Source organism: Typopeltis vanoorti, chromosome 17 (assembly GCF_054136105.1).
Source record: "Typopeltis vanoorti isolate ZY-2024b chromosome 17, IOZ_Tvanoo_1.0, whole genome shotgun sequence".
NCBI lineage: Eukaryota > Metazoa > Arthropoda > Arachnida > Uropygi > Thelyphonidae > Typopeltis > Typopeltis vanoorti.
In genome coordinates this window covers 35,594,454-35,607,083 of record NC_143565.1, presented here as the reverse complement: position 1 = coordinate 35,607,083, position 12,630 = coordinate 35,594,454, and the positions used below count along the sequence as shown (strand labels likewise).

Below are 12,630 nucleotides of genomic sequence, written 5' to 3'. Positions count from 1 at the left end.
ATTAATGACTGTGCCACTAGGTCTCCTTGTGGTATAAGAAATATCAATACTCCCAGTAAAGTTCGCTTTCTATACTAAGGCCCTTCTCAATAATATTTCACAGTCGTGGCTAACACCTTAACTTCAAGTTGTAGCTATTATTAAACTCCCCGCTCACAGGATCGTGTTTATTTTAAAACAGTGCATTGCGTAAAAGATCAGGTGGCATTCTTTGTAAATAAAACAAAGATGTTTATTTATACTGAAACAATTATACAATTTTCACACTAATGAATTACTACTTCTTACTCCACTCTAAGTTTAACACTTTAGAGAAAAAACTCCCTTTAGAACAAGCATGCAATATAATACAAATCATTAAGTAATTTAAGAAAAAAACATAATACAAATCATTAAGCAATTTAAAGAAAAACTATTAGCCCATTTACAATATAGGAATTATCATGTCTTATTAACTATACTATAGATTCCAGCATTCACTTTATATAAGCTTCTCTTTATGCAAATTATTCTCATTATACTATATATAGTAACTCTATAATTTTATCAATCCTTCTAAAACAGTCTCTCATAACATAGACAAAATTGCATAAAAAATAAACTCACATGACTTCTTTATCAGTATAGTGTACTTGTTCACATTTCCTGTACAGATTCCCTGGCTTCCTTTTCGTATCAGGTCTTGGGTTATCACTTAGAGGTTTCATGGACACCGTTGTCTCCTCTGGAAAGGCTTGGGGGGCCTGGAGTGCAATTTCCCAGTGTTATAGATACTCGGACGACGAGTCAGACGATCGAGACCTTATGCATTCTGGTCCTGCACCGCTATTCCCCCTGTAAGTTTTCGCCTTCGGTGGCTTCCTTCCATGACCTCATCCAGATTCAACGAACTCCATGGATCGACTCGTCTTATCCCTTTTTCTCCTGGTGTAGATGCTCAATCCTTTTTCTATGATCCTTATATTTGATTTTCCGCAGGACCCTGGACGAAGGTTTGAGATTGCGCGGGAATGTCCGAGGGTCTGTCTTGGCCTTTGTTTAACAGGGACTTCTAGTTCTCCTTAGTGCACACAATCCTTTTAACAGAATAGCAGAACTGCATCTGATGTATAACACCCTCTTTTACCATTAACCTTGAAGGCAGTATCAGACTGGCTTAGGATACAATAGGTTTCCTTTTCTCTATACTAAATACTAACATCAAATATATTTCCAATTTCAAAGGCATTGCCCTTGAACTTAACATTTTAAGATATCTTCTGTTTACACAAGTTAGTATGTTAATTCCTCTGGGTTTTAATACATGGGCTTTTGGTATTACTTACATAGACAATTGCAATATATTTCTGATTTCTACAGCATTGCCCTTGAACTTAACATATTCATAGATCTTCTATTTACACAATTTATCATGCTAATTCCTCTGAGTTTCAATATATGGGTTGTTAGTATTATTTACATAAAAATTTACAAGTTTACTTTTTGTGAATTTTGGATGTGACCCCTGTAAAAATCTATGCAATAAAAAATGGAAAGAATATACGCTGCATCGAATTTTACAAAATCCCACCCCTTCAGGCTGTTGGACATCCGGAGAGAAGTAGGGAAATGTCGAAGGAGAAGTCGAATCGTAAAAATATGTGTCAAGCTCCAGGAATCGGCCTTTGTAAAATTCGATGCAGTAAGAATTTTTTCTTAACTTTGCATCGACTTTTACAGAGGTCACAAACATTGTATATAGAAGGAGATTGTAATTTTAACGCTGATTGTGGAATTCTGTAATTACGAATTTTGTGTATAAGAGTTATAACTGTGGTTATAATTTTTTTGGGATTTGAAAAACCATACAAGTATGTATTAAAATGGTAGGAATGTTAAGCGGCCTGTCATTTTAGTGGTTCCAATTTAAAAGAAAGAGCTTAGAAGCCATATTTGGAAATTGTCAAGTGCCTTCAATTGTTCAAAACTTAACCTAATGAGTGTCCCAAGGACAGTGCAACAACAGGTGGTGAACAACTAAAGGATCTCCTGCATATAGTGAACAAGTTTGTTTTTGTGTGTTCTGGGGGAAATAAAAGTAAACAATTCGAAGGTCACATCCCCCTTTTTGCACGGGAATGCTTGGGTTCTCAATCCTTATTCCAGGGACCGCAAGAGGGAGTATAAGAAAGGACCCAGAAGTATTCAGCAGGGCTCTTTATCCAGAGGCAGAGATAGAGTATGTAGCAGGTGAAGGCAGTATGCCAGTACACACAGATAGAAATGCAAAAGGAAGCAAGTATGTAGAAACACAGAAGGAAAAGCAGTCTCCTCTCGTAGTGTCTCGGAATACAGCATCACGGATCCATTGGACGTCTGGAGAGAAGTAGGGAAATGTCAAAGGAGAAGTTGAACCGGAAAGAAGCCCGCATGAATGTTAAGGCCCAGGACAGAAAAGCAGTATCGGTAAGACATGATCCAATCCCCAAAAATCTTCTACGGTGTGACGGAGGAAAGCCTGCACGGATGCTAAGGTCAAAGATGGAAAGGCAGTATCGGTGTAGTGTGCTCCAGGCTCGGAAAAAACCTTCAAGATGTGGCGGTGCTAAAGAAAAAGAAGCCCGCACGAATGATGAGGCCCAGGAAAGATAAAAGAAGCCAGTAGAACTAGATAAGAGACGAAAGAGCCAGTTCAGATAATTGTGTCATGAGAAGAATTGCAAGTACAACCTTGAAGTATTTATATATTCAGCGGGACATATATAAAGTTAAATTGTGATATGTCCCGGACTATGAGGTTAAAGAAATACTGGTAGTGATTTAGATATTGCATACTTGTTGTTTGAAGTGTATATATTTGGAGGGACACGTATATAAAAGTTAAATTGTGATGATCTGTCCCGTACTAAGAGGCTAAAGAATAGTTGAGATAATTTAGATAGGTAAACTTGTTTAAGATATGTGCACACTGCTTGAACAGATTAGTTCTAGAATGTGAAGATAGATTCTTATATGATAGTATTGCTGCATGTTCTCATACAATGTATGAAATTATAATTCTTAGCAGCAGAATGAGTGAGATTATAGATTGGTATTTGATAGTATTACTGTACATTTTAATGTGTATATATTAAATGAGATAATTCTTAGCAGCAGAATGAACGAGGTTATAGATTGGTATTTGATAGTATTACTGTGTATTTTAATGTGTGTATATTGCATGATATTATAATTCTTAGCTTTTAATTTTCTGAAGAGCCAATTCATTTAAGAAACTGTATTAACATATCCTAGTTTAATAAATATGTTTGTTATGCTAAAGAATGTGTATTCACTGATCCTTGATCCAATGCACTGCTCCTAAAAAAAATGTGAACCTGTGTGCAAAGTTAAATAAGTGTAACCACGACTGACAAAGCCTGAGATAGATTTAGAGAGATACTGCAAGTGATCTTAATTATATTTAATACCCATAAAGGGGAATCTTGGTGGTGCAGTCGTAACATTAAATAAATTTTCCAAGATTCTCAAAGTATTAGATAACCTGTGGTAACTTAAGTAAAAGTGTAATGCATAAGAAATAGGAGTACAGAGTAATAAAGAGAAAGGAAAATAAGGAATAGAATATAAAGATGAAATAAAGTATAAAGATAGAATATAAAGAGAAAGCAAAGATAAATTAGAGAAGGATAACAATAATTGATAGAGACAGCAGAATAAAGAATAGGTAAAAGTGTAAGATATACAAATGGCTCAAAACTCCCCCAAATTACACTTCAGACCATTATACCACTGAACTTCAGTAGAATAACCCACTTGGTCACAAGGCATATCCTAGGCATCTGCAATATCCACACTTATCCACTTTATCAGAAAAATGGTGTAGCATGATTTGCCCTGCATCCTTCCAATAGTGTTTTTTTAACCCAGTCTGTTCTGTTAGTTGTCATGCTTAATGTTAGGCTTATGTGCTATGCTTCCACAGAAACTGAGATTAGCTCTTTCAGGCAACCAATGGTTCTTTAGTGTTACCTTCCTGGATTTTCCTGTACATTTTTTGGCTGCGCTCACATTTCGATCAACTGATGTTGCCTACACTGATTTTGTTTGGGTGATGTAATCTTTACCAATATCATGAATAGATAGGATAACGCTGATGAGACATTCAAAAGATAATTCCTCAGGTTAAGGGTAATTAAAAGTTATAAATGTATCAATATAAAAACGTATAATGCAATTAGGGCTCTTTCTTCAATTTTTTTTTATTTTTTTATTTATTTTTTTTTTATATAAAAAGTTTTTAGATTGTAGCTTTTAAATGTGGAGATTTATTCTTTGTTCCTGTATGTGTTTGGGCTACTGAACTAGGAGGGGAGTTAATATCATTTAATTTCTTAGTTTTAATGGAAGCTGCATTATCTAGAGTGAGACATTAAACACATTTATATTAGTAAACAAATATTTTGTACTATAACTAACAACACATCAGTGTGTAATAAACAAGCAATTGAAAGAGTCAGAACAAAAGAAAAATACAATCGACTAACCTATAATAGTAAGTGCATAGAAGGATCGTATCAGATAATTTTTGATTATGAGAGGAGGACAGACCTTTTACAGGAAAATCTGCACAAACAGAAATAAATTATAACCCTACCAAAATACAGATTAGGTAACTACATAAGCTCCTAGACAGAAGTCTAGGAGCTTATGTAGTTACCTAATGCATGAAAGTTACCTTATGCACGAAAAAAATCATGCACTCATTTTGGAGGAACTCCTCATTTATATGGTCTCCCTGAAAAAAAAAGGCTGCCCCATGAGACCAACTGTTAACTACCAACTCTCCTGGATACAGAATGGCTAAGTCCTATACCATCTATTAAATACACATATTGGACACTAGATCATTTATCAAAAAATCTACATATTTTCTGGAAAAGATCAGGTACATGTTTTTTTACAAGCTTCTGGTATTCTGACATCTGTTCACCAACATACAATTAATTGACACCATCTGCCTTCTATATAAGGATTTCTCCTACAGATGTAGTGAAAACATTTGAATTTGTAATACAATCTTGATATTTTAGCTGAGGAAACTAATATCTTCTTCTTTTTAGCCATTTTGTGTCCACAGCTGGACAAAGGCCTCCTCCAGTTCTTTCCACTGTTCTTGGCAATGGTTGACCAATTTTCCCCAATAAAATTTGACAATTCATCATTCCACCTTCTTTTAGGAAGTCCTTGACCTCGTTTCCCTTCTTTTGGAATCCAGTTTGTTAGTATAGTGGTCCATCACTCATCTTCTCTTCTGGATAGATGTCTTGGCCATTTCCATTTTAGTCGCTTATGGTGAAGAATGATGTCAGTGATGCTTCTTATCCAGGTGTTTCACTTCTTATCTTTTAATGTGATGCCTAGCATCAACCTCTCCATTTTTCTTGGAGATGTTGTTAATTTATTTGCCAGTGCTTTTGTTAGAGACCAAGTTTCACACCACATGAGATGACTGGAAGTATACACACACTGGTTAAATGTCTTCCTTTTTAAAAAGAGTGGGACATCATTGTTTTGAAAAATGCTTTTCAATTTTCTGAATGCACTCCAGGCAAGATGAACTCTCCTATTTATTTCCTTTTGGAATCCACAGTTTAGATCAATGAGATGACCTAAGTATGTATATGAAGAGACTCTTTCCAAGAAATTGTTTCTATTATTATGTTTTTTGGGGTTACAAAATGATTAAACATGATTTTAGTTTTTTCTCTATTTATTTTTAGACAGACTTTTCTGCTTTCATGATATAGGTCTTCTATCATTATATTAAGGACTCCTGGAGCATTTGCAAAAATTATGATATCATCTGCATATCTTAGATGTGTTAAGTTTCTGTTATTAATTTTTAAACCAAGATTTGTCCAGTTTATATTATTAAATATTTCTTGAAGGACTGCTGTAAAGATTTTGGGTGATAGAAAGTCTCCTTGTCAGACACCTTTTTTTTCAATTGATATCCATTCCTCATCAACCTTTCCCCTCCTGGGTGTGCAATGTAGATGTGTTTACTATTTGGCTTTATTCTAAAAATAAACTAATCATCTCCCTACACCAAATCAACAGTCTACATCCATATTCCATTCATTATGAAAAAGGAGTCTACATCCATATTCCATTCATTATGAAAAAGGAGTTTGGGGAGTCTATCCCCCTTCTTGAACATCCAAGATATCCACACAGCTTTTGGTAAGTTATCAACCAATACATATATATCAGAAAACCATCTTCATTGGCAAATGTATACATGAAACTTCTGCACATTATTCTTCATCCCCCCCCCCCTCAAGGAAATCTTGAGTTATCAAATTATTAATTAGACACTGCACATAATACTGTTCTTCATCCTTAAAACAAGAGCTTTTCATGATCAAAGCATTAATGGAATCTAATGGTCAAAATACTGGCATATAATGCAGGGGTCTGATTCCGTACACTTCAGGCATTTCTGAACCCATTAACAAAATCTTGAAGTTTCACATACTTTCCAGTCAACAAAATTTCTAATCTCTTATCAACTACAAAAGATATTTCTTCCTCTGTCTCTAGTTGAGTTTTACCAAATTGCTTGTAATCTAGCATACTTTGGATATAGGTTATTATGTGGGAGGGGGCAGGAATTAAATGATTAGTGAACATCAGTACTAAAATGAGCATCTTAAACCTTGAAAATTCAACCTAGTTTTAAATATGAAGATCTTTTTAAAAATATTTCAGAGGCTCTGTTACACCATCCAAATTAAATTCCATCTTATATAAACATCAAAAACAATTATTTTATATGATCCTTCTAGTGCCTGGAATTTTTTGTTATAGACTAACAAGCTGTTAAAGTTGGTTTGTACTTTCTCATTAATTGCTTGTTTATTCCACACTGTTAATGTACTACTTTGAAACAAAATTTCCAGTAAAAGATTAATACTATATCAGATGTGTTTCACTCTTGATTAAACTTGACCTAAACTGTTTACTATTCAAAAAGGTGGACAATAACCAAAAGGTAACCGGTTACTTAATATTACAGGCAGCAACTAAACTGGACAAATTAATCAATGGGCAAGCACTTAAACTCTTGCGATTTGCTTTCTTATTTTTCTTTACTTGGAGCTGCTAGTATAAGAAAAGGTAAACTTATCACAAAAATACTACAGAAGAATTACAAATAAAAAAATAAAAAATAAAAAATAAAATAAAAAAAAAAAAAACTTGCTTTAAAAGAAATAAAAATAATTAGTGACATAAGCTTCGTGAGGATATTATCCTCAAGTTTTACACTGGATCTAGTATGGGTAATACAGCCCTTCCTAGTCAGCAACAAAATTGCTACTAGTTATCTTGGATTTAACGAGTATTTAGAAGAATGTGTTTGTTATACACATTGCTCTAAGGATTTATTGGATTTATATTTAAACCCTTGAGCACCAATATTTCACTTCCAGATACTGGATGTTTTCAGCCAAATTTCCTCCCCTGCAAACTAATAATATGCATTTAAAAAATCTCAGGTTGTTCAATTCAATTAAAATAGATTTACAGTAATACAATATAAGGGGAACTAATACTTACACAGTGATGTTTCATTCCTAATATTCTCAAAGAGTATATTTAAAGTTTGTAATAACTGAACACAAACATAGCGTCCACATTTCTGTTTCATTATCTTTAAGAAAAAAGACAGCATATTCTTCTCCAAAAAGAAGCTGCAATTTAAGGAGGGAAATGTAACATGTTTAACATGCAAATAATAAATTTTGTCAACCAGATTACTTTCACTAAAATAAAATTAATTATAACATAATAGTAAACTGAGAAGAGACGAAATAATTCTTCCCAAATGTAATAACATGGCAGTTTCGAAAAATTACTTCATCTCTTCTGAGTTGGAGATGATATATTCATGCTATAGCTAAGAAATTCATTCACAGTAGAATTTCTTAGCTACAGCATGATCCGGGATCCCAATCTGCTTATTAGGATCCCGGATATTATCAAATAGGCTATTGTTATCAAAAGTCAGTCCCAAAAGAAGCTGCAATTTGAGGAGGGAAATGTAACATGTTTAATATACAAATAATAAATTTGTCAAAAAATTAATTAAAAATAATCTATTATAATCAAAGTTCCAGTTATTGTTATCAAAATCCTCGAATGTTTAGCCTTTTGTATCTCAGAATTAAGAACTTTAAGGATTGGAGAAAATTTGACAAAGAATATTTGTCAAAATCTGACTTGTCTTTTGTGTTAATCTTCTTTTAATTACTTAAATAAAAGAGCTAACAGGATTCACTTCGGCAATGTAACATTATTTAAATGAAGGGGATATTAAATCCGTTATTTCAAAGCTGAATAAGAAACTCAAAGAGTTTCATGCCAAATATAGTAAACTATAAAAGTATCGGCAGATACTAGCGTAAGCTAAAGCACTTAGTACAAACTAGGGCAACTCGTGGCAAAGGTGGATAAAGCTCTGATCACTATTCTTAGTATTTCCCATAATGTAAAACACATCTTCTAGGAGATGCATGATGTTATACATTATGGTGGAAGGTCACTATCCAGACCAGTTTCAACCCTCATTGGGGTCTCATCTTCCGTAAATCTTATATCTTCCAAGAAAATGCAGGTAGGTATCTTCGTAAAAATTTTTTTAATTTTAATCTTCTTTAAATCTTAAATCTTCCAAATTCACTGAACTTGCAACCATTTTATATACTGGTGGCAAATGCAAATGTTAAACTGAGAGATACAGTTTCTATTCTTATCTCCCCTACATTCAATGCAATGAACACCAACTCAGTACCAGTCTGTTACTTTCATAAAACTTAAGTAATCATATACTTCCTCTGAAATGACATTTCACACATTTCAGTATCAGAGAGTCTGACACATGTTAGACAAGTTTTGAAATGCAGATTATACATAAAGCTTCATGATTTGCTTCCACCTTTTCACTTTTTCCAAATAAAAGATTAAATTTTCTTGGAAATAATCTCCAAAATCTAAAGTCCTTTCTTTCTCAGGACAAAAGTACAGAAGGACACAATGCAAGATCATTTAAAATTCTTGGAATAAATTTTCCTTATTATTTAGAAATGTCATAGATTAACAATATGTCCAAACAGGAAAACAAAAAATCCAAAACAAACTGGCAGGTTTGGCCAAAATTCTGTAATGATAATCAATGCAAACTGAGCTCATCTATAATAATATGAGAATAATGAATTCAGTATTTGAACATAAAGAAATACAAGTATGTCATCAGCCAGAGGATATAAGATCAGGTATCGATTCCATTTCCAATCAAGTATCGATTACATTATTGCAAATTTGAAGCCATCTGAGTAAATCCCAGATACAAGGTTTTGAATTATATTCTGATCAATACATGAACATCAATTTACATGATAACCATAGTAATTAACTTTAATGAAATGAAAGTACAGATATTTCATACTGAAAATAACAGTACATCATCAGTGCGTAGAAACAAGCAAATCAAAAAACTGAATACATACAACAATTGGTGATTTACCAATTAAAAAAACTGTTGCCATGTGCTAGAAATTAATATTAATAAATAATATTATTAAAAGCTATTTTTGATGGTTACATAAAATGAGAATCTCCCAAACTTTTGGGGGAGAGAGAGAGAGAATATTTCCGATTCAGATTTGGTTGATATAAAAGGGCTTTGCAACTTTCTTTGAAAAAGGAGTTCTTATTTAAAACTGATTCTATGGAGAAGACGAGCTTCAACCCACTGGATATTGTGTTTCGTATCAACATAATGCAATACGAATGAATACATGAGACAACAACATAGTATCGACATGTAACACAGTATCCAGTGGGATGAAGCTCGAATGGTCTCCTTTCAGTTATACAGCTTTGACCATTACGCACTAGAATTTCAAAATGTATAGTTTTATTTTAGAAGACCTTGGATCCATATAGATTGTCAAGTTATTAATTCTAATCATATTTACCATGTATATAGTTTGTTACTTTTATTAAATATAACTTTATTGGAAGATTGTTTAAAACATTTGTTTCAATATATTGAAAATTTATATAAAATCTATATGCATTCCAATCTATATACTTTTTAAATTTAATTGAAAGTTAAAACTTTCATTTACACTGTTTATAACGAGAATTTCACTTTTAATATGATTATTTTGGGTCAGGAGGTATATTAACAGTGAAAAGTGGTTGACGACAGTAGGAAGGTTGAGAATCGCTAGTCTAGAGGTTGATATCCAATTTGCTGCTAATGATGCTAAGTTGGGTTGAGTGATATAGAATCTCTGCAGGCTAACTTGAACTTACTAATTTTATGTGCAAAAGTGAATGAGTATCAGTTTAATGTTTCTAAGTGCAAGGTTATGCATTATGAACTGAAGACATTGCAGAGAATTACATTACTAAGAATTTGCAAGCAGGCAATGAAACTAGAGACTTGGAATGTAGACAGAGAATTAAAGAGAATTTATGTTCTGCACAGCTCAGGTAGCTAAGGCATGGCATCAAATAACTACAATGCTGAAGAAAATATCAACTCATAAGAAACTTATTCACCATGTTACAATCATGCGTTGTTTTGATAAGACCACATATGAACTACTGTGTGCAAATATGGTTGCCTGGCTTCAGAGGAGATAGAAGCAACTGAAAAGATCCAGCAGCAGGTAACCAAAACCTCTCACCTATGGAATTACATATATGATGATTGACTGAAGGAATGTGGTGTTGAACATAGTAAAGAGATCAATACAGTGCAGATACAAATGACATTTTTGCAACTTACACTGGATGTAGAACTAGAAGTCATTCCTGGAAGAGAACAGTATGGTTAGGAAGCTGAGACAAGTTCTTTTTATAGTAGTGTGGATGGAATGAGCTACCATTAAATGTAGCAAGAGTATTTAGTTAATGTATTGAAAGAAAGATTGAGGCATAAGTGGCTAAAAAGGTCTCTCCTTTGACTCACTGGAGGCATCACTGGCTATGGAAAAGTATATCAGTAAGGAATGAAGTCCTGTGGAGATTGAGCCTGAGTTAAGCTTTCAATGGAGGTCATGTTAAGGGTCAAAGCTGTATAACTGAGAGGAGACCTCCACATAGCCTTTAAAAGGAATGTGGAGAACTGACCAGGCCTTCTGACCTAATGTCCAATTCTCACCTACTCATGGTGCACCCTGTCGGGTATCTACCTGGATACTGAACAAACGAGGATGGGCTAGCAATTTGGGATTTAACCAACCAAATTGTATTCCTATTGGCTTAAACCAAAATACAAAATGATGGTACATGACAAAATTTCATGCTGGCTGTTGCATCACCTGGTTAAACAAGGACCACGTTGTTTTCGCCAGGGAACAGGGACAAAAAGCGAAAAGTCAGCTACTGGAACAAATCTGAAAACACACCCCAACTCAACATCACCAGAGTTAAAGATCGGTACTATCAACATAAGAAGCCTGAATGGCAAAGAAATGGAGCTAGCTGAGGAATTAGATAAGTACCAGATCGACATAACAGGGGTGAAAAACAAAAAAGACAAAACCTGGTGAAATCTTTCTGAGCAGTAAATACAAAATGTTATATTCAGGCAATGACAATCAACGAAAAGAAGGAGTAGCCATAGTATTCAATACAAAATACGAGGCTAATCTTCTTGAATGGCAGTCAGTCTCAAGTAGAGTAATGTGGACGAATATGAGAATGGGGAACTGGACAATGAGACTTATTTGTGCCTATGGTCCCACAGAAGGTTCTACTAAGGTAGAAGTGGAAGAATTTTTTGAGGCTTTAGAGAGAGCAACTGACACAATGAAAAAGGAAAAAGTTGGTCCTTGTTGGAGATCTAAATAGCAGAGTAGGAAATGATTGTCAGTCATACAAAAATATTTTAAGAAAATTTGGAGAAAAGAGCAAAGCTAATAATAAGCAAATACCTGTTGGATAGCTGCTCAGGACATGGACTGGTTATTACTAACACCATGTTCCAACATAAAAATGTGCACAAATTCACATGGAGAGAATTACAACATGACAAAATTTCATGCCTGCTGGGGCATCACCTGGTTAAACAAGGACCCCGTTGTTTTCGCCAGGGAACCAGGGTGAACAGCGAAAAGTCAGCTACTGGAACAAATCTGAAAAGACACCAACTCAACATCAGAGTTAAAGATCGGTACTATCAACATAAGAAGCCTGAATGGCAAAGAAATGGAGCTTGCTGAGGAATTGGATAAGTACCAGATCGACATAATAGGAGGTGACAAACAAAAAAGACAAAAACTAGCGAGATCTTTCTGAGCAATTTGGGATTTAGCCGACCAAATTGTATTCTAATTGGTTAAACCAAAATAAAAAATGATGGTACAACATGACAAAATTTCATGCCGGCTGGGGCGTCGCCCGGTTAAACAAGGCCCCCCGTTGTTTTCGCCAGGGAACCAGGGCGAACAGCGAAAAGTCAGCTACTGGAACAAATCTGAAAACAAACCCCAACTCAACATCACCAGAGTTAAAGATCGGTACTTCAAAGTAAGAAGCTTGAATGGCAAAGAAATGGAGCTAGCTGAAGAA

At 34.3% G+C, this 12,630-nt stretch overlaps 1 protein-coding gene across 3 annotated transcripts in view; it reads right to left on the bottom strand.

Annotated features, from left to right (window-relative positions):
* Positions 1 to 12,630, bottom strand: part of ema (C-type lectin domain containing ema) — a 335,572-nt gene that overhangs the window by 305,976 nt on the left and 16,966 nt on the right. For all 3 annotated transcript variants that reach the window (XM_090407474.1, XM_090407476.1, XM_090407475.1), the window contains exon 3: positions 7,603 to 7,736. In XM_090407474.1, coding sequence (XP_090263600.1) covers positions 7,603 to 7,736 — 134 coding nt within the window. The remainder of the gene's footprint in view (positions 1 to 7,602; positions 7,737 to 12,630) is intronic.